At 42.2% G+C, this 25,636-nt stretch overlaps 4 protein-coding genes across 5 annotated transcripts; 2 read left to right on the plus strand and 2 right to left on the minus strand.

Annotated features, from left to right (window-relative positions):
* On the plus strand, positions 312-1,642 carry LOC8064128 (replication protein A 32 kDa subunit B). The gene is made up of 7 exons (XM_002439906.2): positions 312-500; positions 621-718; positions 842-883; positions 956-1,033; positions 1,130-1,303; positions 1,412-1,480; positions 1,564-1,642. The coding sequence occupies exons 1-7, from the start codon at positions 312-314 to the stop codon at positions 1,640-1,642; spliced, it is 729 nt and encodes a 242-aa protein (XP_002439951.2).
* LOC8076993 lies at positions 1,705-6,291 on the minus strand. 2 transcript variants are annotated; one of them, XM_021447020.1, is made up of 11 exons: positions 5,992-6,291; positions 4,906-5,643; positions 4,603-4,767; positions 4,345-4,482; positions 3,975-4,167; positions 3,426-3,876; positions 3,057-3,252; positions 2,837-2,935; positions 2,432-2,685; positions 2,238-2,316; positions 1,705-2,121 (listed from the first exon to the last, which is right to left on the minus strand). In XM_021447020.1, the coding sequence occupies exons 1-11, from the start codon at positions 6,097-6,099 to the stop codon at positions 1,981-1,983; spliced, it is 2,562 nt and encodes an 853-aa protein (XP_021302695.1). In that variant the 5' UTR covers positions 6,100-6,291; the 3' UTR covers positions 1,705-1,980. The 2 variants fall into 2 exon arrangements, with proteins under 2 accessions (XP_021302695.1, XP_021302693.1); XM_021447018.1 differs by having other exon boundaries at positions 1,705-2,127.
* On the plus strand, positions 14,361-18,733 carry LOC110430197 (target of Myb protein 1-like). Its single transcript, XM_021447374.1, has 8 exons — positions 14,361-14,723; positions 15,842-15,920; positions 16,012-16,110; positions 16,372-16,485; positions 16,667-16,809; positions 16,916-17,083; positions 17,271-17,495; positions 17,590-18,733. Exons 1-8 carry the CDS (start codon positions 14,584-14,586, stop codon positions 18,500-18,502), a joined length of 1,881 nt encoding a protein of 626 aa, XP_021303049.1. The 5' UTR covers positions 14,361-14,583; the 3' UTR covers positions 18,503-18,733.
* Positions 18,896-22,928, minus strand: LOC8064129 (alanine--glyoxylate aminotransferase 2 homolog 3, mitochondrial). Its single transcript, XM_002441213.2, has 9 exons — positions 22,600-22,928; positions 20,953-21,183; positions 20,674-20,844; positions 20,333-20,476; positions 20,060-20,239; positions 19,702-19,927; positions 19,508-19,621; positions 19,332-19,418; positions 18,896-19,238 (listed from the first exon to the last, which is right to left on the minus strand). Exons 1-9 carry the CDS (start codon positions 22,840-22,842, stop codon positions 19,195-19,197), a joined length of 1,440 nt encoding a protein of 479 aa, XP_002441258.1. The 5' UTR covers positions 22,843-22,928; the 3' UTR covers positions 18,896-19,194.

Consider the following 25,636-nt stretch of genomic DNA (forward strand, 5'->3'; position numbering starts at 1 on the left):
ACAATAAATGATAAGATAAATGAATAGGTTTGATGCATGGACACTTACACAAGGAAGATTTATCACACATGAATAAGGTAGGTGCTGTGTTGGTTGCATACGACGCCTGTCGGGCACATGAATACGTATGCAAAGAGGAAAACGACAACATTGAAAATTGGAATGAGAAAAATGAAGGCGGCAGACGGGAAAATTTGAAATTGGGATTTGAGATGGCGCCAGCGTGCTCAGCAAGCCGAGTGACAAATTGAACAGTTCAGCTGGCAAACCATAAAAAGGGGGCAACTTGTTTGAAAGGCCATAGGTAGACAATGGACGTCGACGTATCCAAGGCGCGCTCAATACTTCCAGAAGAAAGAGCACTTGAGGGCGGGACAAGGAGACAGAGTCCGTTTCGTGAACCAAATAGGATGAAGGTCACGATAAAGATGATCAGGGACGCGTGTGGAGAGTCGAGAGACCAAGGGAGGCTAGTAATCAACGGGAGCCAGGTGTTCACGGTAATCGGTTTATAGAAGCAGGCTAGTAACTAATATTCTCTAGGAAGCAACACCTACAACATGAGTAGCTGTCAGGTAGATGGATTGCATTTCTTATGACAAAGATAACATGTTATGCAGGTCGAGCTATGCGGGATGCTGACAAGAATCGAACAACATGAACGGTGGACGGACTATGAGATATACGATGGCACCGGCAGCATAAGATCGCGTATTTGGTAAGATCACTGAGTTTTATGCAATATATTCTACAGCGTCGACAATGAGATTTGATAGGAATTATAACTATTATGTAATGCAACCGACCATGCCTACGACGACATTCGGATGGTGTCAAAAAGGCCTAGAGACGAGGACGGCTACACTGACATGAGTGGGTCAAGGTAAGCGGGAAAACTGTCATTTGAAAAAATCAAAGCAAATGTTGCCAAATACTAAGAATTTGAATGCGACAGAGTTGGGGGGTACTACGCCGTTAACGGCACATGCACAGTGATAGACGGCGATGCGATGATTAACACTTTGATCGCCAGGTAATGATACAAATGAAATGACAAATGATTTAAGTGCGTGTTCAGCATTCTGCTTACTGCTCGTCTGACTTAAAGAAGCTGATACAAATTATGCAGGGAGGTGACCAACTACAACTCCGTGACTGAACACATGTTGAGCGTCATACATGAGCATCTGGAGCTTGGACACCGACTCAGTTCAAACAGAATTGTAGACAGAATGGGGACAAAGGCGCAATTAGACATCGACAAGGAAGGTGTTCTCATGCTACTTTCAAGTGATGAGGAAAGGTACGGGGCTATGTGCCTACAGTCCTGTGAAGTGAGCGTGATTATGAATTAAGATTTCAATACAGAGGATGACTAATGTAAATACAATTGTTCATTGGTTGTGATCAGGGAAAAGGAGGATGGGTTGACGGAGGATTACATCAGGGCGAAAATGGGCCTAGATAGGGACAACATGAGGTATACAGATGGACTGTGAATGTGACAATATAGAATGAGACTCATTATAATGTCTTAGTAATAGCTGAAACTCCTCATTACAGGAAGGTCCTGGATGGATTGATCAACGAAGGGCTAGTTTACAACACGGTGGACGAGTATCACTACAAGATGGCAGGGTAGCGGTTGAGTGTTCGCGCAGTGCAAAAATTTAGAAACGAAACAAAGGAATGTGACTCATGCGGTTATCCGGCAGTTTAAAGTATTGTATTATTCTTGAAATCAACGTAGTATTCCAGAGTTGTAAATCAAGTGTAGCCGGTAGGGTTTGTCATGCATACAAAACGGCCTGACACACTAAGATACAAAAAAAAACTAAACTGCAATAACCTTAACGCTAATGATGACTAAAAAACAACAAAAAATAAAAAGCTGCCGAGAATAAAAAAAAAGGCAAAGGTGTATAGCAGACTCAAGTCTAAGAGCACATGTTAAGGGTTCAGTCAAGCAGCAATTGCTATCTATGCGTCCACGAAGTTGGAGAGAGGCAGCGGCACAAGTGGAGGGACAGCAAGCATCTGACTAAATGTCGAAGGAGCAGACCCAAGATTGTCAACCAGTGAAGATACATCAGCCAGTAATAGTGCAGATAAATCCTGAACCTGGCACTAAGAAAAGAGAACAAATACCAAGTCATGGATCGGTAAATTGAACATTAATTCTAGTTGTTTTGTTGATTGCGTTCGAAAAGGGGACAGAATGAGTAGCACCAACATACCAAATCAACGCTACCACGAAGCAGTGTGCCGTCAAAACTCCGACAGAAATGTAGGCATAGAACACCGGAACGATTACAACTATGAAACAGAGGGGGGGGGGGGCAAAAAGGGAACAAGTAAGCGTTGAGAAATACAAAATCTGTCGGCAAGGTTTATCTACGTTTGAAGTTTCAACACAAAAAAATTGACTAACCTTGTGATCTGGCTTTGCCCATGATAGAAAATTTCTAGACGAGCATCGTCCCATGGGTGGCGCCAGCCATTTAGTATGTGCCGCGAAACCATTGACATAGCAGATTTGAGAATGTTTGCAACACGCTGATAATAAGCAGTGGTGAACGTTCGACATGAGGAGGAGTAGTATGGGTCATATACGACGATGGTGTTATCTGATATGCGCCAAGCAAAGCATACCCACCGATGCTGTAGCAGAGCAGGGAAAAAGAACTGTGCAAACGGGAGTGGGTGTGTAAGTCAAACTTTCAACGGAAAATGAAAGATAACTTATACAAGAGCATAAACATGTTTCTAGTGCAAAAGAAAACAACACAAAGTTGTCGGTAATGACGAGGGAAGTGTGCAAGTAATTCTAACTTACAATCTTGCATGAAGTGACATCATAAGTAATATGTGAACCACAGAACAAGGACGAGACTGCAGTATCCGATACATCAAACGAACCAGCAAGCAAAGAAACCTGTAAACGAAATTCATTGCAATGATGACAACCAAAGGACCACAAAATAAAACATAGCAAACATAATATAGTATGTCAAACATTCAAAATCATACAATTTAGTCTAAGAAAAGGAGCACACCATGAAATCACACTCAACATAGTGCCTCCAACGTAGGGAACCTTCATTAACATATAGGCAGTCATCAAACTGCTTGAAACGACGGAGAACGGCGTCAACGAGCTCCATTTCGAACTCAGCTTTGCCAAGGAACTGCGCCTTAACAGCAGAGGTCCGTACCTCAATATACTTAGGACAATAGTGAACAATCCAGGGCCTGCAGCATAAAAAAGAAATGAAATGACAGTTATTAAGGTGAACAAGGGAAGGACTATTTTCTAAAAAGTACGTAACTCGTTACATTCGATTGTAATGGTACTAAGTAGAGAACTGTTTGATTTCAAAGACAAGGAATAAATACAAATACAGTTTTAAGAATAAGTGAATTACTGATCGCTGTCTTCAAGCATGGCAATCTTCTTGGAGAGTTCAAGTGCAAACGAACGGTCAAATAGATAGGAGCAACCAAGATCCCAAGGAGACCTTGACACAGAGCAGGCTACGCGTGGAGAATGAGGAGAGACGTGTGAGACATACTGATCTTCCATGTGAGGGACATTGAGGTCACTGCACCTAACTTCTTTAAATGATCTCGTGCGAAGTAAAAAACGAGCCATAGCTTTGCATGCAGTTAAACTTTCGTCAATGTCATTGTATACAGGTTGCTTGGTAAGAGCAAACTGGTTCGTGTCATGCCCACGCGTGATCGGGGATCGGTAGCCACCGGAGGTCAAAATATCGTCAGGAAAACAGCTTGAAAACTTCCTCTTCAACGACACTTGGTTCAACAAAGGTGCCTCTTGAGAACGAACAGATTCCGAATGCCACGAGCGGCACAAACCTGCACATATAAGAACAACCTTAGGGGTTGGATTGGGAGAAAATAAAGGAGGGCAGTAAACTACGTTGATATAATGCAATTATAGTTAACAGGCATACCAACATGAGGGCAAGCCGCGCTGGTAGATGGCTGATATCTGAAACCATTGGCGTAAGGCTCAATAATATGAAATATAAGGGATAACATTTTCAGAGCCAAGCTCCCACTGGCCGAACTGAGCTCCTGTTGAAAATGTGTAGAACTTATCTGCCTTTCAAAATCAGAGACAGCAACAAAAATAGGTCCAGCAGCCTGATTGGCGAAAAGACAGGCATAATATAAGAAATATTACATGAAGTGCATTGTACAGAGTTACGGAAATTTTGTGATGTGAGATTACACGTTGTCACAAACACAAACTACGAACAATAAACTTTCCTAACGAACACAGTGTGGGGTAAAAACACCAAAACATTGCTCAGACAGTACCTCATTTGGGATCTTCATGACGCGAGTCATCAAGCTTGAAAGTTCCCAGAGTTCAAGCATGGTGTCTTGGTTACAGCTTCGGCCATTACCATGAATACAAGTGGCCCAGTGATAACAGACAAGATCGGGAGATCTAAGCTGTATAATCATATGGATACTAATGTAAGCAACAGGAGAGAGACAATTATATAATTTGGTTCAAACAGATTGCAAAAAAAAAGTAATAAAAGAAATAGCTCATCTATAATGACATCTCACCTTGGCAGCAATAGAAGTGCCGTGGGAGTTCACAAAGGACCCAACAAAGCTACTATCTGCAGCTATCATAGCCCTTAAGCGATCATACGAAAAGCAACGGACCCGGGGTAATGTAGTGTGAGCCATCGATAAGGATCCTAAATCAACACTGTCAAGGTATAGTACCTGCAGAACAAGATGAATAGTCGCTATATTAAAAAAAGGAATAATATGAATGTATAGTGTGAGGGTGGGGGGAGGGACACTTCGTATTATACAAAAAAAAGCAGGGGACGAAAGCAAACAGCAAATAATTAGAAGTACCTGCAAGAACAAAGAGCATCCGTAAATATAAGGAGTTTTGACATTGCTAGATAAATCTGCCTTCAGCTTCGATACAGCAGATAGGAGTCGTCGCAGCACAAAATCGGCCCAATCATAAGATTTGATATTACCAGGGTTAACAATAGCATGCATGTAGTCTTCAGAGACACGGTCATGCTTGCCACAAGGAGCAAACAATGAAGCCATGACAAACACGACAAAGGCAGCCTTGAACTCAGCCTGCTCAGATAAGCTCATCAACCCATCACATTCGCGGAGAAGAATAGCTTGGGCGGCCTTTATACTGCGAAGTTGACTTAGATTGATATGGCCTGAAGATTCGGGCGAAGTTCCATCGCTGACAGATCTCTTAGAACCTGTCCTAACTATACTCATGCCACCTACTGGAATTCCAAAAACCTTTGCAATATCGTCCTTGTCAAAATGTATGCATGTTCCATCACCAATGAGAATGGTCTGAGATGATTCGTCAACACGGGACATCAGCCACGCCGAAAACCGTAGATTGATCTGCTTGAGTGACGGAAAATACAGCAGACCCTGGAAACCAACGGCCCGAACCAGCTCTTTTTTCTGAGATCCGAATGTGGACACAACCTCATGTATAAGCCTGACAGAACATCGTGAAGCAACCGAGCCCGTGTCTGTGAGTTGAGATACAGCCATACTAGACTGATCGGAAATTGCGGTACGAGGGTACTCAGCGTACATACAACCCTGCAACAAACGACCTAACAATTAAATGCCCGACTGCCTTAACATAAAAGTTAAGAAGAGATTCCAATAAGAGTGACCTCAACTAAGCGTGTGCGAGATAAATTCAACGGAATCAACTACAAGAATGCATAAGAAACTGGAGCAGAGTACGAGTGATGATATAGAGTGAATAAGAACCCTAAAAATGATGGCGACGGCCACTGAAACGCAGCAAAAATAGAGCCACGTCTAGCGTCCGATTTAGAATCAGTTGTAGATTTAAATATGGCTCGGTAAATGGAACCCGTGTTTTGAAAATATACAAGTAACAAGACTACAGAAACAGTATATCAAGGAAAATACACATACCGCGGAGTTTGAATCCGAGCAAATGCTTCTTCCGATAGAATCGTGCACACATCTGAAGTTGAGCGGATTCGAAGATGCGTGCCGCGGGGCACTAAGAGATGGATTCATCGGGCTTAGATAAAGATGACCTACCAAGCCGTAAGCAAGCGAGTAATATACGAACTAAATGGATGATAGCAACGAGGAGATTTCCGGAAGGATAGAGAAGGTGTTCGAAAGGTAGAAGAAAGGTAGAGTGAAGAGGACGAAAGACCTGTCCAGACGGTGGTATTCAGAATAGATCGAGAAAGCCCGAGGAAAAAAAAGGCACCGCATTAAATCGTCTACCTACCATTGTGGTAAAAAAAAAATTACCTCTACCGTATAAAAGGGTTAATGGAGATAACGACTAATGAATTGTCCACCTGGAAAGCCAACGCCCACGTCAGCTAGACAGACACGAATCCAAAAGACAAATCGAACGGTAAAGGTGGGAGTGGGTACGTGCCGCGGATACCAGCCAAATATTCCCGCATCGCCGCGCCTGTGCGGCGAGCTAGCTGAGCTCGCGAGGCGGCAGCATGCAGGTCCGCCGCCGCCCCCGCTGGCCGCTGGCCGACCGGCTAACAACTGTAGCTCCTGAAAGCCAGCTAGCCAGCCAGCCGGCCGATCGATGCGTGCATGTGCCCTTCTTCTCCATCGGGCACGCCTCGCCTGCGCATCTTCTGAGCGCAAAAAGATATCAGTCTTCTTCACCTCGAACGGGGTGGTGCAGCAGCTGGCGGCTCTGGATCCCCAGGTTCCTGGAAGCGGCTGCAAAGTTAGGGGGTAAGCTTGCGCATGTGAGTGCTATGTTTGGCTCCATCTATCATCATTATTGGTAATCTTTTGGCTTTTGCTAATAATGATTCTCAATTTTGATAGATGATTCGTTTTGTAGAAGTAGTAGAGTGAAAAAGATTTTGGGGCCTGGTTCTGCAACATTATTCAACTGTTGTGTGTGCAAGCTCTTTTTGTCTGACATTTTTTCTACCCTTTTTGTCTAGTTGTGAAGGTTTGATGCTCTTTCAGACTAGTTAAGTTTGATGAAGGAACTCGATTCTTTGCCTGATTTGCTTTTGCTCGATCGCGAGGCTTGGGAAAGTACAGACGCAGTACTGTTCACTTCTGCTGAGCTCCAGCCTCCATGCTGCTAGGTGTCCACTTTTGTGCCCAATAATACATCTCAATTAAGTGAGGTTTTGACCTATTATAATGGTAATAAAGGTAGTAGATCGTGTTACATACCCCCTTTCTTTTTTTACGAAAGAGTATCATGTTTTACTTGTTCTAATTAATCGTAATAAGCATGAGAGGGTATCCACGGTTCATCTTTTCATATACATGTTGTTCAAAAAGGAGAAGAAGAAATGGATAATGGGCTGCGCCTTCAAGTGTGTGTACTTAGAGCTGCATCTGCAATTTCAAGCTTAAATGGGTTTCATCTTGTCTAAAATATCTTTTGTGAAAATAATGTACGAAAAAGTATTGCATATTTATTAACTATGCTAAATAAAAAGTGCCTACATGTTTACCGAGGGGAAAATGCCATTTTTTGTTTGGGGATTCTTTTCTCGTGACCATCGGATTCTATTCTGCACCTAACCACATGCATTTTCTATAAATGACTTATGGCAAGCAAGAACTGCTGCACATATATATAATAACATGAAAATGAGGAAAAAAACATTTTTACTGGTTCACCAGCATACCGTACCGTACCATGCAATAATGCTTTGAGCTATAAGTGGTAAGCCTAACTTCTTTCAAAGCAAATGCTTTCAACTTTCATGAGTGAAGATGGAAGCATCATTGCAGTTGCAGACACGCCAAAGTGGTTACAGAGGCCAGAGTGAGCACAGCACACATGCAGGAAAGCTACTAAAACAACAGACGACAGGTAATTTGGAAGCACCGGAACATAAACTGTGTCTATTATTATTTGGTGTGGGTCTGGTGGGCTAAACTGCTGCATGCCTGCATGCATGTGTCAAGCAACAGACCATATCACCACCGCTGCACCATTCGATTTTCTGTCACATTGCATGATGATCTAACACAGCATATATCAAAATATCGGCCACTTCCACACTAACATTTTATTAGCCAGACTTTTGTCTACTTAAGGGGGTGTTTGGCACGGCTCATAACGAGAGGCTCGTGTAGAGGAGGCAGAGCGTTTTGGAGAAGTCATAATTTGTGGCTTCATCAAAACGGCTTAGACTCCTCTGCTCTTTACTTAAAAATAGCTTCTTCACAAAAACGTTTGGCAGGACTCCTCTGGAGGAGCCAGAGTCAGAACCGAAGAGGAGCAGTACCAAACAGACCCTAGGTTCAGTCAATTTTTGTCATTTTGGCACCACACACTATCATGTTTTCTCTCTCTCTCGGAAGTGCACTAAACTTTAGTTACATTTTGGTATCTATTTTAAAGATTTTTTAATCTATTCAAAAACTAAATTTCATTAATAAAATAACGGGTGCTCTTTCTGAGAGAGGAGTATTTAATTAGCTAGTAATTATGGGGCACCCTTCTAGAGATCCACTAAGCATCCTATATTAGTCCTCTTGTGTATCAGGAGTAGCTCATGCACACATATTCAACAGAAGGATAATATAATTAACCATGCATCATATACATACATACATACTCCTATAAAATAACATAATATATATGTCTCCTCTTTCTCTTTTTGTACATTGGAAATTGATAGTGGGGAGCACAATATATAATTAAGATGAGGCTAGTGTTTTGAGTTGAGTTAGGTCCAAGGTCTTAGTATGTTGTGGGCTTCGATAGACCTAGACCCGAGGCCCATTGGCTTGTGTGTATAGAGGGTAGGACCGGATTCCACTCGCAATCTAACAGTTTACCTTGTCCTTTTGTTCTCCCCTACAAACTCTCCTTTTCTGATTGTCAACTGGTGATTGCGTCTTTTAACCACAACCTATCCAGGTGGCAGGCCTCCCTTCTCAGTAGGGTGGGGCATCTCGTCATTGCTTCCATTGTGCTTAGCGCCCTTACCCTCCACTACATATTGGCTATTGGGCTTCACAAAATTGTTATCAAGGCAATTGACAGTCATCCTAGGGCTTTTTTGGAATGCAGAAGACTCTTGCCATGGATCCATATTAATGACCGTCACCTGGATCCAAGGTATGCCAGCGACCACCCGACATTACCCTTGCTTGTAGGTTCGCCCCTGGGATGGGCTTGATAGTAGGTGTGTACGATGGAAACGTGCAAGCCCTTTTGATCTTGTGATGCTTATGACGCACTGGCTCCCTCCTAACATACAATACTTCCATGTACTATGGATCTAGCGAACTGAGGACCTTTGTTCCATTATCTAAAAAATGGATCTAGCGAACAAAAGTGTCAAACAAGGAGAAGATCTTCACATGGTTGTACTTCAAGGATCGTCCAAGCACCAAGGAGAACCTACTACACAAACATGTCCTCAATCATGGTATTTGTTGTGGACGTAGTCACCCCATGGAAGACAGACATCACGTCTTCTTTGGGTACCATCTCAATAGCGAGTTGTGGAGTTGCATTAGTCTGTCCTCTCTAGCGTCTGCCAACGACTGGTCTCTGCCATCTGCTCTTGGAAATGATCTAGCGACTTGGCCATCCATCCTTCTAGCTATATACTATGGCGTTTGTGTGATGCCAAAAATGGTGTAGCCTTTAGAAAAGAGACACTCAACAAGCCAAATCATTTCTAATATTTGTGATGGCTTAGCCATTTGGGAGGGGAGGTTCGCTTCCATCTCTATGAACCTGGATTTGTGCCAGTGGCAAGCTTTTCTACGATCATGTACGAAAACCATAATAATCCGTTGTTGACTGCATTGACCCTCAGGGGTATTTAATTAAGGTACATAAGGGAGCATAATATAATCCTGTTCTTTTTCTAGAATTCTATCTTTTGTCTCTAGAATTTATATACATCTTCAATTATCTATAACCATACATATCTTTATTTCAAACACAACCTTCACAGGGAAAATATGTTCACGGTAGCTGGATGCATATGTATTGCTCTAAATTGAGTTGCATGCCAAGATTTCAGTTTGGCGTACGTCCCCTTGATCATCACGGCTAAATCCCTAAACTGAGGATAATGACGATGGGCACAAAGGGATGGATGGAATTCCCAGGTCTCGGCCTCTCGGGCATATCCAGGAAAGCCTTATGTATGTCCTTTTTTTTTGAGAGAGAGAGAGAGAGAGTGGAAAGCCTTATGTCATACTGAATGATGAGAAATGTTGATGGGCCTAGGCCTTCACCTGCCGGCCCAGAAGAGAACAGCAGGCTTGGAGACCTGGAGTTGCAGTTGAATATATATCACATATTCTCTTTGTCCGTGAAAACTTAAACTTCTAGAATTATCTAAGTTAAACTTTTAAAATTTTGATTGAATTTTAAAAATACTAAGATTTATAATACTAAATTAACATCATTAGAATATATTTTCGTAAGACATTCATTTTATATCATAGATATTGATGTTTTTTTCTATAAAGTTAAACATGAATTCTAGAAGTTAAAACTTTTAGAGACCGAGAAAGTATATATATTTTCATGCCTTAATAAGTGTGAAAAAAATTGTGTTGAGTCCCTGTCTGTGAGAGATTTGTGACCCCAAAAGCAAAGAGACCACCCTCACAAGGCGCGCGATCGTTCAGCGTTGGCGGCGAGAGCGGGGCCCTGATCTCAGGTCTGTGGATTCTTCGGATGCCGCCGGGCGGCCGAAAGCAACCCCTTGAGAGACCTTTGACCCACATCCTTCCATCACATTTCCCATCGTGTATATTATGTGATTGTGACATACGTATAAATAATGCTCCCAGCAGCCAACGAGGCGCGCGACTCCATCGCAACTTCGCAAGCAAGCAGACAAAGTCAACGGCGTTTTGCCTCGTGGCGCTGGCTTTGCTGGTTCTCTGCCCCTGCCTGCCCTGCCCTCTACAGGAAGCAACCAAACGAAACATGACGTGGCTCTCCGATTTTGTTTGATTAGGCTTAGGTTAGTTTGCAAAATTTTTTAAGATTTCTTGTCATATTAAATCTTTAAATACATGCATAAAACATTAGATGTAAATAAAACAATAACTAATGGTACAACTTATCTAAAATTTACAACACAAATCTTTTAAGTCTAATTAGTTCATGATTAGATAATAATTAATAAATACAAACAAAAGTACTAAATTTTTTTTATGAACTAAACAAGACCATAGTCAATCATTATTCTCAAGCAGAGCAGGCGGCTACACCCAGACAGACGGTTAGGCCTTGTTTAGTTTTCTGAGGCAAAAAAATTTCGCGATACGGTAGCACTTTTGTTTGTTTGTGATAATTATTGTCTAACTATAGACTAACTAGACTCAAAATGTTCGTCTCGTTAATTTTGACCAAACTGTGCAATTAGTTTTTTTTCCTATATTTAATACTTTATGCATGCATTTAAAAATTCTATGTGATAAAGAATCTTGAAAAATTTTAGGTTTGTGGGTGGAAGGAAACAAAGCCTTAGCTGACGGACGAGATTAGAGAATGAGATGCGGGTGACGGGTGTAAGGTATCGCGCAGGCTTCTGTTAGGCCTTGTTGGCCTTGTTTAGTTAAAAAAACCAAAAAAAATTCAAGATTTCTCGTCACATATAAATCTTACGTCACATACATAGAGACATAGAGCATTAAATATAGACGAAAATAAAAACTAATTATACAGTTTGTAAATTACGAGATAAATCTTTTAAACCTAATTAGTTATGATTGGTCAATAATTGCAAATAAAAACAAAAGTACTATCGTTTATTTTTTAGAACTAAACAAGGCCTTATCTGTTCTGCGCGGCATCAGGCCTTGTTTAGATGCGAATTTTTTTTGGATTTTGCTACTGTAGCACTTTCGTTTGTTTGTAGCAAATATTGTCCAATCATGGACTAACTAGAATCAAAAGATTCATCTCCCAATTTACAATTAAACTATGCAATTAGTTTTTATTTTCATCTATATTTAATACTTCATGCATGCATACATCGAAAGATTCGATATGACAGTAAATCTTGAAAACTTTTTGGTTGTAGGGGTGAACTAAACAAGCCCTTATTCTGGATGAAGCTTTGCCGCCGGTTGGCGACGGGAGACGGGAATCTCTTGGATGGCTGCTGGGACGCGCTGGATGGGAAGCTTGGAAAGGATGATTGCGTGACCGCGTTGGTAGGACGGACAGGCTGGGGCTACTAAACGCGTGATGCTCCTCCCATGTCTCTATTATACAAAGGTCTTGTTTAGTTTGTAAAAATTTTTATGATTTCTCGTCACATCGAATATTTGATCACATGCATACAGCATTAAATAAAGATTAAAAATAAAAATTAATTACACAGTTTATCTGAAATTTGTGAGATGAATCTTTTGAGCCTAGTTACTCCGTGGTTGGACAATGTTTGTCAAATAAAAACAAAAGTGCTACAGTAGCCAAAAACCCAAAATTTTGCCAACTAAACAAAAAAAAAACTAATACGTGTGATTGCTGGTTTGTTACGCTATGATATATCGTAAGTGTTGTTAATTTTCATCTACCGTCTCGATCGATCAACAAGCCTACGTAATGGCGTCATATGAATTTACCATGCCTAACCGACCACAAACTACGCCAAACATGAAAGTAGTACCAAAGTTATGGTAGAACTGACTGTAAGCACACAAGAAAGATATATACTCATATATCCCATAAAATATGTTACAGTCTATTGACCACTATAAGATCATCAAACTTTTTTCTTCCAAAAAGAATGTTTTTCCCTTCTTTTACATTTCAAAAACCATAGCAATTGAAGTACTGTGTTTAAGCGCGTTTGCGTAATTTTCTCCGTTCGCTTATCTTATAAGTCGTACATTTTGTGTCAGTCAATAATGTTTTTCTCTCACAATAAATCAGCGAATAATATTTTCAGCCATAACTTTTCAGACCAATGAACAGTCTAAAACAAAGCTTTAAGATAATCTCATAGATAAGTCGATGCGCTCAATGTCACATGATTATTATCAGCAACCACAACTTCATACCGAAGCAACCGCAACGTTGGAGTCCAAACGCTGAACAGTTGATGACAATCTTGACTTTATGACAACTACCTCTGAATGTTCCACATGATTTGTCACAGCAAATGTGGCTTCTACCTCTAGCCGATTGGCGAAATCCTCCACTTGCACTCTCATTTCCTACTGGAACATGGGGATTCATCTTTGAACCATTCCGACAACTCAATCATTAGACTTTGTATGAACCTTCAAATGTGGCAGACGACCATTTGTTTTTATCAATGACTGACAACCATTTGTTTTTATCAATGACAAACAACATCTTAAACCTTTTGTGTTTTATATGGTCATTATTTTTCTTTCCCAAACAAAATAAGTGACATTTCAAGGTTGTCTTAAGCCCATCCTTTAATTCTGGTATTTGAAAATGTTCAAAGTAGATTTATCTCAAAACTTACTTTTGTTAAAGAAAATATGCCTTTAATATGTTTTATATTTTATAAATATTAAGGAAAGGAAATGTACATATCAAGTTGTGTTTCTAAACTATGCTACTAAATATATAATACAACATCAACTATCTGTGACCGGAGAGATTATCTCGGTTTATCTATAATTGCTTATGGTAGCTTACCTTTTTCTTGGTCTGAAAATTTTCAATTGAAGATAATTCAGGTAATAATACTTTTTTACCAAGAAAACCTTCGGATAAACCATGACCCAGGCTTCCAGGGTACTTCCTACGTTCTATTTTAATTGTTGTTGTTGGTGTACGTACCACAAGTTTGACTCGATTTGTAAAAAATATGTGTAACATTTGTATCTTCAAATAAATTTGTTAAAAAACTAGATTCAATTATCTTTCTAATGATACTAATTATATATTATAAATATTAATTTTTTAATATATAATTGTTGGTAGTTATTTTTTAGAAAACGTAAGCGATAATTAAAAAGGAACGGAGTGAGTAAGTTCTAGGAGATGACAACAAACAAGAGACAAATCCCGCAAATGCCTGGAGGACCAAATGGTGACGCAAGTACTAACGGCCAGCCGTCAACGGATAAACAACCAAAACGGCTTAAACCCAAACCGGCAAGACCTCATCATCTCATCTGCAGTCAGTCTAACCAACAATTCCTCCCTTTCCATCCATCAACCCAACAGAGCCTCCTCACTGCCACGCGGGTCCCGGACCCGCACGTCATCCACTTGCGTCGCCGACTCAGAAGTCGATAAGCCCACGGCGGGCGGGGCTTCGCACCTCGCTTCCTCTGCTTTCCTTCCTCCGGCCCTCGGCCCTCCCGGTTCCTAGTCCACCTGCCCTGCCCCGCTCTCGTATTATCTCCCCGTTCTCCGGTCCTCTTCGCGTGCGCATTGACGACGAATTTCTAGAGCGCCGTACCGCGCACGACTCCCGAGCCGAGCCCCCACCGCGAAGCCGCGCCAGAATCGGGAGGCAGCCAGCCTTTGCCTTGCCTTGCTCCGCGGCGAGAGGAGGGTGGTGGGGGGTGATGTACCCGCTGGTGACGGGCACGCCGCCGGCGCGGCTGCCGGCGGCGTCGCGGGTGGACAAGGCCACGAGCCACCTGCTGCAGGGACCCGACTGGGCCGTCAACCTCGAAATCTGCGACACCCTCAACGCCGACCGCTGGTGAGCGATCGCCATCCCCCCTCTCTCTCCCTCTCCCGCTTGCTCTCCTGATGTCCTTCTCGCTTGCGGGGTCCGCTCGGGCGGCGTGGTTGTCAAGTTGCTTGCTTTGTGTGGGGGAATTTCGAAGCGTGGTTGGGGTTCTGCCTGTGCGGGCAATAACGGCGGCGCGGCTTTGCAAATTCCGTTGCCTCGCGGCTCGCACTGCTAGCTCGTGGAGCTCCTCTGGTTGGGGTTTTCTTGTGTTGGGGCCGTTGACCACTTGACCTGATCGCTTCAGCGAGTCTTTGGTTAAAAAATTTGGGGCGATTTGAGGATTTTGCTTGCTAGAGACTAGCACTTAACACGATTTCTGGGAAGTAACCAGTCTGGCTTTCGTTTGCTTTATTCTCTGTTGCTATATGCTGTTGGGAGGGGGCATTATGCACCAAGCAGGGAACTTTGCATGCCAACTTAATCATATAGGGTGGCAAGTGGCATATATACTGAAAAAAAGCTTAAACTGCAGCTTGAGCTTAGGTGGAATCCTGTCTGTGTACACCCATATTTATCTATCAATCATCACGGAACTTGTGCCGCAAATTGGTGAAGACGTTTAGCTACATGGGGTCTCATCATGATGTGTTACTGTTTTAGTGCCAAGTTTAAGTGCTTGCTTTCCTTTACAGCAAATGGGCAAGATGAACCTGGTGGTAGAGTTTTGATTAGTGGTCAAGAAATATGATGGCTTTTACGTTTTTACTCAATGATGATGCCACCCTTGGGAACTTCAACTCTTGTTTTGGTACCTTGGCAGTTGACGACAGTGGTTTTCGTAACTTTAGGTTCCAACTTCACTGTAGTTGTTGTTCAGGGTAACTAGTGCATTTGGAATTCCATTTAGTTGTGGTATTGATCAGTTACCGTTTTATAATGAATTGTTTATTTACAATAACATATTGCATGGGATTTGTACATGATTTATTTTTTATGGTTGTTAATAGAAGCCTACAATATCCAAACTGTAAGCTAAATTATTCTGTTTAGACGTCACACAGTCAGAAGACATACACAGAGTAACTTACATAATTGCACTTCTGATTTTCCTGGCTTAGAACTTATATATTATCACTCTGAATCAGGCAAACAAAGGATGTGGTAAAAGCTGTGAAGAAGCGATTGCAGCATAAGGACCCAAAAGTTCAATTCTTTACTTTGACGGTACACACTATAATCAATAATTTTTCTGTAATATTTGCTGTGGGATTACAAAAAAATTTAACTGTTCATACCCCCTGTTGAATTTCTGCAGTTATTGGAGACAATGATGAAGAACTGTGGTGAATATGTTCATTTTGAAGTTGTTGATCATCATGTTCTACAGGAGATGGTTAAAATTGTCCAGAAGAGGGTATTTCCATCATCCTCTCTCCTATTATCACTATTATATTATGTTGCTTAAGTTGCTAAGAGAAAAAAGAATAGTTGGATGTTGAAGGATCTTTGTCAGTTTTAAAAAGTTTTACCAAAATTAGCTAAATTATTTCCAGTGATATGGTATATGCATAAACTTTTTTCATATGTATTTTGAACTTTATGAGGTATAACCATTGAAAAAAAATATGATGCTACATTTCTTCTTATATCTTTTTTTTTTCTAAAATCATTTCAGCATGATATGCAAGTGAGGGATAAGGCATTGTTACTTCTGGATTCATGGCAAGAGGCATTTGGTGGACCTGGTGGCAAATATCCACAGTACTACTGGTCATACATTGAACTAAAGGTATGCATCAAATCCCGATTCGATCTCATGTGCTGATAGTTTTTCTGTCATAGAGATGGATTATTGATTTATTGTTCTCCTAAATTAATTTGGAGTTAAACCATGACTTGGAAGAAATATTCAAAGCCTCAAGTGCACCAGTGATACTTATTGTATGTTCTTTTCGCAAAACATTTTACAGAGGGCAGGAGTAATGTTCCCACGACGTCCTGTAGATGCTCCTCCAGTATTTACTCCTCCTGCAACACATCAGGCGTATGGTTCACCTAGATATACTTCTGGAAGTCTAAATGAGAGAATCACATCTGATGCTGGAACATTGAGGTAAAACTCTTATGTAGCATTGGCTTATTTGACTGTTCCAAGTGTTGACTTTTCTTTCATTACTACTTTTATGGATATAACCTTTTTTTTCTATTTTGCTGTTCAGCTTTGAGGGTTTGAATAATATTAGAAATGCAACGGAACTTCTGTGTGATATGGTGAATGCTTTGAACCCTGCTGATCGCATGGCAGTAAAAGATGAAATCATTACAGATCTTGTAAATCAATGTCGTTCAAATCAACAAAAGCTCATCCAATTTGTCAGTTCCACAGGGTACGCCTATCACTCTCAGATTATACAGAGCTACATTACCTTGTCCTTAATGTATTGCATAACCATATTTACTAATCAGCATGGTTTCTGTTGTTGCAATTTATAATGTCTTCTGTTACATAGTGATGTAGACATGCATGCAGTGTATCATAAAAATAATATATGAAAATTTTGTGCTTGTTGTCAGGGATGAGGAGCTGCTAAAGCAAGGACTAGAACTAAATGATCGCTTACAGAGTGTACTGACAAAACATGATGCTATTGCTTCTGGTTCTCCATTACCAGTTGAAACACCGAGTAGAGAACTACGCAGAGAGGATCCAAATCCTGAGCCATCTACACCAATTACACATGATAGCAAGGCTCAAGTTGAAGAGGATGAAGATGATGAGTTTGCTCAGATAGCACGAAGGTACCTAGTGGCCTGCAAAAGGCTTCAGACAGTTTATACTTACTGTTATTGTCTGTTAGGGTTTTAACTATTGATCGTTTTTATGTATTTGCAGAAAAAACAAATCTGTGATATCCAGTGATGAGGCATCATCCAGTGCTGGTGATCAGGCCCTGGTACCTGTTGATCCAGCACTTTCTGAAGTTTCTTCAGTTGCGAGCAATGCAATAGTGCCTCTCGACGCAACTTCTGTTAGTGGAACCAGGACGAAGGAGCAGGATATGATTGATCTTCTCAGCCTCACTTTGTACAGTCCTCCTGAATCATCTGCAGATTCTTCAACTCAGAACCAAAATGGGAGTCAGCCGAGCGTCACATCAAATGGACCAGAAACACAGCCGAGCTATCAGCCCGCTGCAGCGAATGGGGCAAATTACCCTGCCAACAACCAGGCTTATCCAACAAACCAGGGATATGTTCCTTACAATAACTATGTTGCACCATGGGCCCAAACGGGACCGGTTGCACAGCCTGGAGCATATCCAACTCAACCCCAGCAATATGTGACTCAACCCCAGCAATATGTGTCTAGCTATCCGGCACCACCATGGGCTATGCCTGCAAGTGCCAATGCAACTAATCCTTTCCAGCCTGCGACATACCAAACTCCAAACCCTCCTGCTGCTTCTGTTGCCCCTGCAGCTACCTATCCAACTACGTCAAAGTCTTATGCCGCTCCATCAATGCAACTTGTTCCATCTCCAGCACCAAAACCCCTGCAAAGTTACAACTCTTCTATTTCTCAAACATACTCTGGTCCGAACATGGTTACAGATGCTCGGATGAACGGAAATCAGCGGCCAAAAGAAACTCCAGTGGCAGCAGCCAGACCATATTACATGCCGGACAATTTGTTTGGAGACCTGATCGACGTGAAGAGTTTTGGCGCTGGAAGCAAGATCAACAGGTCTACCAGCATGCCGAGTCCAAAGGGTGGTGGCCAGCCTATGATTGGTAGAAACAAATAGGCCTCCGAAGTTCAAAATAGGGATGAGCATATATTTAGTTAATTGCTACTGTCGTTTGGTTTGATGTAAATTTGCTGTATATTTTAACGTGTCAATTCGCGAATTTGTTACGTTGGTCAATTTCTCAGTTGCTGCTTTAGAGATGCCGAGATGGGTAGAGCAGTCATTGCTGCAGATGATCAATGACATTATCGTGATGGCTTGATGATAGAAACCACCATTGCCTGCTTAGTGTTTTCTACTGTCATGTGCTCTGATACTCGCATATGTTCATTTAATTCGTGAACATTTTATTTTGGATTCTACGTTAACGTTTTCTTTCCTGCCAAATCACTGCTACTGTATGTATGTAATTTGTAAAGCCGCATCTAGCATCTATTGAACATCGATAAGTATTTGTCAACGGAGAGCAGAAATATGTGGAGCATCTGAAAAGAAGTTGATATGGGTCACAAACAAACAGTTGCTACTCCATGGGTCTGCGAGACAGATTACGAGACAACGAGGTGCTGTCTCACAACTCGTCTCTTATTTATGAGCAAGAATACCATGCCTACGGATCAGCGGATGACATGGCATCGTCCTAGATTAAGAGACAACGAGGTGCTGTCTCACAAATCGCAACATTATTTATGGGTAAAATTCCCATGCCAACGGACCAGAGTATGCACATCATCTTCGCCCTGCCTGCCTCACAGCTTCGAGAGCGCAATGTCCATCACCTCAATGAAGAAGTCTGCAACACGAGGCAGTTCGTCATTTCCCCAGAAAAATCACGTGTCACTAGTTAAGATCAATGAGGAATGCTTCAGCAGATAGCAGGTCTTACCGGAATCCTCTTTGGTGAAGCACAACGGTGGTGTTATCCTAAAAACGTTCCCATAGAAACCACCCTTCCCAACCAGCACTCCCATATCTGTTGAAGAAGAGAGCACTTAGATTACAGTAAGAGTTGTGCATCTAGCTTCGGACCTGGAGGAGGTTGTCAAAGCACAACGCACTTACCTTTCATATGGTTCATGACATGTGAGATCTCAGCTTTCGCTGGGGTTTTCTTTTCACGGTCTGTCACCAGCTCAACTCCAAGAAGGAAGCCTTTGCCCCTAACATCACCAATGACTGCAGAACAGACAGGTAAAATGTGAGTGGCAAGTAATAGTGACATGATTTATTTGTTTCTTTTTCATTTGCCTGCTTACTTTCATGCTTCTCTTTAAGCTTGTTAAGCTGTTCCTTTAGATAGGAGCCTACAACAAACGCATTCTCCTGGAGCTTCTCCTTCTCCAGCACTTTGAGCACTGCATGCCCGCCCGCAGTGCTGACAGGGTTACCACCGAAGGTATTGAAGTAACTTCTGCGGGTCAAGACCTGAGCAATCTCTGGTGTTGTCACAACAGCTCCTATGGGTATGCCATTCCCAATACCCTGAAATTCAACAAGAACATGTGAGCAACCAACGTGATGCTGCACCAGATGTGCATTTTGATGATTTTACCATGATTGGATGTCATGGGGATGCAAGAGCCTGCACATCATGGAGGAGTTTTCAAGCTTTACCTTGGCCATGGTGACTATGTCTGGGATGACACCATGCCCTTCGAATCCCCAGAAGTGGCTTCCAGTTCGCGCAACTCCTGCCTGAACTTCGTCAGCGATGCAGAGTCCACCGGCTTTCCTTACCATATCATATGCCACAGGCAAGTATCCTGGTGCCAATTCCACTATTCCACCAACCCCCTTCAGAAAAGAACATGTCGTGTTCAGGAGAGAAAATTGCTTTTCATTTAAGAGTGGTAAAGATGCTCAGCCGATGCTTTGATATTGGAATACCTGTATGGCTTCCGAAATGAAACCACCAACTCTCCCTGTAGTTCCAAATTCAATGATTTCCTGAACATCTCTGGCATATTTCTCTCCGTCAGAACCAAAAGCACCTCTGTAGGGGTCTGGATTAAGCGCATGGTGTACTCCCGTCTGGATACATTACAGGTTAGCAATCATCATGGTGTTTTGCCACAAAACTAAGTACTAAATGGAGATTTTAAAGCACAGTGATGCAAAGAACAAATGACCGATGCAAGTTTAGCTATGGAACTTCATTATTTTGCATATGATGTTTAGGTAAAATTTTGGCACCTTATTGCAGTACCAAAAAAGGAAAGGGCACCTACCTGAACAACATTAAATTTCCAATTGGATTGAGCGGTAGCACCCATTGTTCCAGCAGCATTCCCATGGTATCCATTCCTAAGTGAGATGATGTCATTGCAACCAGTGTAAAGGCGTGCAATCATCAGTGCAAGCTCATTCGCCTCCGTGCCTGAATTTGTGAAGAAAACAACCTGACATGAAAGAAACCAGTTTCCATGAGGCTCAAATCATCCAAAAGAATGTCCATTTCTGAAGTAACTTCAGGTAAAGAAACATTTGAAGTTTTTCTTAGAGAATACCTTCAGATCACCAGGCATTTTGGAAGCCAATGCCTCTGCAAAATCTGCAATGGCATGATTGAGATATAGAACCGTGGAGTGCTGGATCCGCTTTGCCTGGTTCACTATGGCTTCAACCACATCTGGATGGCAGTGCCCACAACAAACTGTTGCAATGCCACCAAAAGCATCCAGGTAACGACGGCCATCCTCATCAAATAGGTACTGCTTCTTTCCGTCGACTATGTTCAACTGCAATGAATATCGCATAATAAATGATCAGCTGAATGCAATGATGTTGTGGAACTGACAATGACTTTAGCTTCTATTGCTTGATTGAAAAACTAATATACTTGATCGGGTTCTTACATCATACAGTACATACTACAAGAGGCACTCATATGATCTCATGTCCAAGTAATGACAGGATGACAACATGCAGGGGTTAACTTTGCTGTTTACTTCTTTCCAGACATGCAAGTGGATCTCAAAGTGCTAGCTGCTTTTTGTTCTCCTTCGTGCCAACTTTTATCAAATTAGATAAGTATATCTAGTTTAAAATTATTTGATGTGTAACACACGTGCTTCTCTGAGTATTGCACATGAACTCCAATTATATCTCCTTTAAAATTATTTGATGCGAGGCACACCTGCTCTTCTGAGTACTGCACATGAACTCCAATGGGACAGGAGTCAGCAAATTAGGTACACGGTTCTTGACCTTGTTTATGTACTTTGACAATGCGTGCACAGTTTTACATGTTCTGTTGTCAGTAACCATGTATATTCTGACAAATAGAGAAACAAGTGGCACAGCTACATATATCTGAGATCTAAGAGGCATAAAACATAGTTGTGGAAATTAATCGGAAGAGCCTAGATTTTCTTCAAGTTTGCAGGCAAAACTGGGCAGCCTCGTCATTGCAATTTTCAACAACCCAGGAAAAGCCTATCACTTATTCATTTCCCTACCCATCCGGCATGTGCATTTAGAAAAATGATCTACTAGTCACAGAAAAAAAACAAATACTGTTGACATCTTGTGGTGCTGGTACAACAAGTTTCTTTTGTTGATTCGCTTAAGACTCCGGTTCGAGTAGTACTGCCTGCAATGCAGAATTTGTGGCTGCTAACATCTTATGGGATTCTGGAAGTGCCTCGAGACAGAGCTTGGTTGCATACTTCTGTATAGCTATATATCAGATCTCACTTTACTAGTTTACTTCAGATAAGAACAGAGCACATGTACGGTACCTCTGTCAAACGAGAGAGACAGAGATAACAGAGCACATGCGGTATGGCATTCCTATCAAACCTATCAGAAAACGACAAAGATCACTGCTCTGTGCCAAAGGGGACTACCAAGAAGACGACATTTCTTCTCTAAAAAAGAAATAAAAAGAAGAAGAAGACGGCATTTCCCGAAAGAATAAAACAAAAAAATGTTTTAGTTCCGAAAAATGCTAGTGGTTCGATAGTTCGTCTTAACCTAACTGATCGCCCGGGCGATCGGCGCAGCTTTTACCCAAAAAAAAAAAAAGATTGAAACCGAAGGAAATTTACAGTTCTTTCCCTTTTTCCTTTTGGTCCTAGCAATCCGGTCGTTCCCACAGAACAGGAGAGAGTGGGCGAGTGGCGATGATGGGTTGGGTGAGCGGGCAAACGTACAGGGCGATCGTAGAAGTGGAAGAGGGACGGGCTGAGGAACTGAGCCCGCTTCCGGAAGATCTCGTCGGCGCGCGGCCCGTCGTACGGCGGCGGCGTGTAGTCGAAGGCCGGCATCTTGGGGACGGCGTCGGCGCCATTCTCTGGCGCGGGCGCGGCGACGGCGGCCGCGGAGAGGCTGGAGTTGGCCCGGGCGGGGACGAGCGCCGCCTGGAGGAGCCTCCGGGAGGAGGCGAGGCGCTGCATGTGCGGCGCTGTGGTTTTCGCGGGTGGTCGGGTCGGGGGTCCTACCGGAGCGGCGCGGGTGCGGGACGGAGTTGCTTGCTGGGTTGATTGAGGAGGCCGTGGCGACGCCTATAAATAGACGGTGGTGAGATGGGTTTCCACTTCCCATTGGCAGGTGGGGCATGGGTAGGACCACGACGACGGTGCGTAAATTACCAGTCTGCCCTTCGCTGCTCTCTCGGCGAGACGGCGACGGCTTGTTTGGTGAGGGAACGAGACGTGTCGGGTGGCCGAAGCGCGGTAGTATGGTGACAACAAGGCCTGCACTCTGTGTGGTACGTTTGTCACGGACCTTTTGTTCAATGTGCGTTTGATTAGGCACGACTTAATTAGCTCACACATTATTATTAAGCGCCAAAAAGAAGAACACGGGCACGCAGGCGGCATCATGCGCAACGCTAGCTTGTCCACCAACGGACCCAAAAAAAAAAATGCATGCGTTGTAAATAACGCACGATTGCAAACGTAGTTGATTGAACCTATCCTAGATCCTAGTTCTCCGCAGCTCGTTGGGCACTCGGGGTCTGCTGGACGAACGGCGCTGCTTGAACCGGCAAGAACTGGCGACCGAGCTGCACAGCCTGCGCTGCTATGCATGTCGCAAGTGAGGCTCGTTTTGTTTTGCCCACGACTCCGGAAGGATCGTTGTCGTGGTCCACGTACGGCTGCACGACCACTGAGCACAGCTTCAGTGCACAAATTTCTCGTGAAAAACGTCAGGTAGCTAGTGCGGTGCTATGAAGTGCCCATCACCATCACATCTCCCATGCATGTTTCCTCGGGGTTTCAGTGGCAAATTTTACAAAACTGGTGCATATATAGGCGAGCACCATCAGTTCGCATTCGCAATCAGGAAGCAGGTTCATCAACACCTACCTACCTACATTTTGCTCTCAGTGTGTTTTTTTTTCTTTTTCTAAACAAAGAACAATATAATAGTTTGATAAGATGATTGTCCTTTCTAGAATCATCTATTGGCCGCTTATCTTATTGGCTTATCATTGCCAATTGAGGTCCCCAATGACACGTAACGTGTGGGACAAACCGACTGCGACGGCCGGGGTTGATTGGAGCCGCGATGCCGCGCTAGCTTTTTCTCACGCCTTCACATCGAAATCAAAAAAGTTTTCAAGATTCCTCGTCACATCGAATCTTACGTCACGTACATGAAGCATTAAATATAGACAAAAACAAAAACTAATTACACAGTTTGTCTGTAAATCGCGAGACGAATCTTTTGATCCTAGTTAGTTCATGATTGAACAATATTTGTCAAATAAAAATAAAAATATTACAGTAGCAAAATCTGAAATTTTTTCGAAACTAAACAAGGCGCAAAACGATAAACTGTACGCTTCATTGCTTCCCTTATCACTTGACATGATGTTCACGGTTCACCTAGTGAAGCATTAAATGTAGAAGAATGACTGCCAACTTCTTTCTCTCATAAATGCATGCTTGGTTGCTTTCACCGTGTAATTCTACGACGTTCAATGTTGACGACATCGTCAGCACACTGAACTTTTCTGTCCCGTATTATTTCAGTAGTACTTTTCAACAAACAAAATAATAATTTTTTTTCTCAAAGAATTTCAGCACCAGCATCAGCATTAACCATTCCTTATGACGGAGACACCTGTACAAAAGAGATCTTTTATAGTAGAGTTAGCACTTAGCACTTTAGCAGGTTAGTGAACTAATGCCTGCTTTTGCGAGATTTCGATAATGTTGTCCGTGGTTGTGTTCTGCTAGTGCTCCTCCAATCCATAGGTCTTTCAATCGATTATCTCATCTCTAGCTGGGCTCGCTTGCACTGCTGGCCAAGTGGTGCCGAGTCACTCTCCTGATCCAATGCATGCAGCTGACGGTGTGCGTGGCTTGCTTGTGAGTTGTGAGTGACAGCCATGCAAGTTGGGCGCCGTGAAACGTAAGTGATGACTCATGAGTCACGAGATACATTATATTTTTGCAACCATGCAAACTGTGGGTGCTTATTATATAAGTATATACACAATATTTTTATCTTTTATGTGAAATGTTCGATCTATCGCCACATCACCCTTTACAAACTAACACTCCATCTAGGAATGATAGACACATATTTTGACAAAGGAAAAACAATTTTTACACACTTGAGTACTTGACTCACAGTTAGTCACATTATATATATGCAAGTTAAGGCATGAATTTGTATCAATAGATTTGTATTCAAAGTGACTCCAACATAATATTGATTCTATAGCGGTTGATAACATATTGCAAAAAAAAATGTATGTGCTTTTGTGAAAAATATATTTATCATTTTTGGACGGAGGAACTAATCATTACTTCAACCTGAGAATTGGAAGCATCTCACCGAATTTCATGGTACTTTTTTTTCCTGAATACGCAAAAAACTTGTATATCATTGCATTAAAATAGAAAGGAAGCATGAACGTCTTCACTAAATTCCATGGCATAAACTGATGATTTACCACCTCAACCTAAGATAGTGTGGTTTTTTAATCTAAGCACCTCGAATTACTTGTTTGTAACTTAAGCGATCGACCAGCCATAACCAGATTTTTCAATTTCTTCTAGTGATGTGGGGTTCTTCTAGTGTTTTAGCATTCAAATTTTAGTATAAACTTTCCTAGTAAATATCTCTTAGTGAGGATTCCCTAGTGTTTTGACTAGTGGTAGTGTTTTATTACTAACTAAAAATACTAGGAGAACTCCACCATTTTGGTAGTGAGCATTCTATTAGTAGGAAGCA

The sequence above is a fragment of the Sorghum bicolor genome, chromosome 9, assembly GCF_000003195.3.
Source record: "Sorghum bicolor cultivar BTx623 chromosome 9, Sorghum_bicolor_NCBIv3, whole genome shotgun sequence".
In the NCBI taxonomy this organism is placed as follows: Eukaryota; Viridiplantae; Streptophyta; class Magnoliopsida; order Poales; family Poaceae; genus Sorghum; species Sorghum bicolor.

What these genes read in the sequence shown, in the direction of transcription:
- LOC8076993 (XM_021447018.1), bottom strand. Translation starts at nt 6,099, where the DNA reads ATGAATCCATCTCTTAGTGCCCCGCGGCACGCATCTTCGAATCCGCTC. An exon ending in ATGCTTGAAGACAGCGATCA is followed by an intron (nt 3,253 to 3,425) that starts GTAATTCACTTA and finishes TTTATGCTGCAG; the next exon opens with GCCCTGGATTGTTCACTATT. An exon ending in ATGTCACTTCATGCAAGATT is followed by an intron (nt 2,686 to 2,836) that starts GTAAGTTAGAAT and finishes CCGTTTGCACAG; the next exon opens with TTCTTTTTCCCTGCTCTGCT.
- LOC8064129 (XM_002441213.2), bottom strand. Translation starts at nt 22,842, where the DNA reads ATGCAGCGCCTCGCCTCCTCCCGGAGGCTCCTCCAGGCGGCGCTCGTC. An exon ending in AAATGCCTGGTGATCTGAAG is followed by an intron (nt 20,845 to 20,952) that starts GTATTCTCTAAG and finishes CTTTCATGTCAG; the next exon opens with GTTGTTTTCTTCACAAATTC. An exon ending in TGTCATGAACCATATGAAAG is followed by an intron (nt 19,419 to 19,507) that starts GTAAGTGCGTTG and finishes CTTCTTCAACAG; the next exon opens with ATATGGGAGTGCTGGTTGGG.
- LOC110430197 (XM_021447374.1), top strand. Translation starts at nt 14,584, where the DNA reads ATGTACCCGCTGGTGACGGGCACGCCGCCGGCGCGGCTGCCGGCGGCG. An exon ending in GGTCATACATTGAACTAAAG is followed by an intron (nt 16,486 to 16,666) that starts GTATGCATCAAA and finishes AACATTTTACAG; the next exon opens with AGGGCAGGAGTAATGTTCCC. An exon ending in TTTGCTCAGATAGCACGAAG is followed by an intron (nt 17,496 to 17,589) that starts GTACCTAGTGGC and finishes ATGTATTTGCAG; the next exon opens with AAAAAACAAATCTGTGATAT.
- LOC8064128 (XM_002439906.2), top strand. Translation starts at nt 312, where the DNA reads ATGGACGTCGACGTATCCAAGGCGCGCTCAATACTTCCAGAAGAAAGA. An exon ending in ACGGGAGCCAGGTGTTCACG is followed by an intron (nt 501 to 620) that starts GTAATCGGTTTA and finishes CATGTTATGCAG; the next exon opens with GTCGAGCTATGCGGGATGCT. An exon ending in ACTGACATGAGTGGGTCAAG is followed by an intron (nt 884 to 955) that starts GTAAGCGGGAAA and finishes TGAATGCGACAG; the next exon opens with AGTTGGGGGGTACTACGCCG.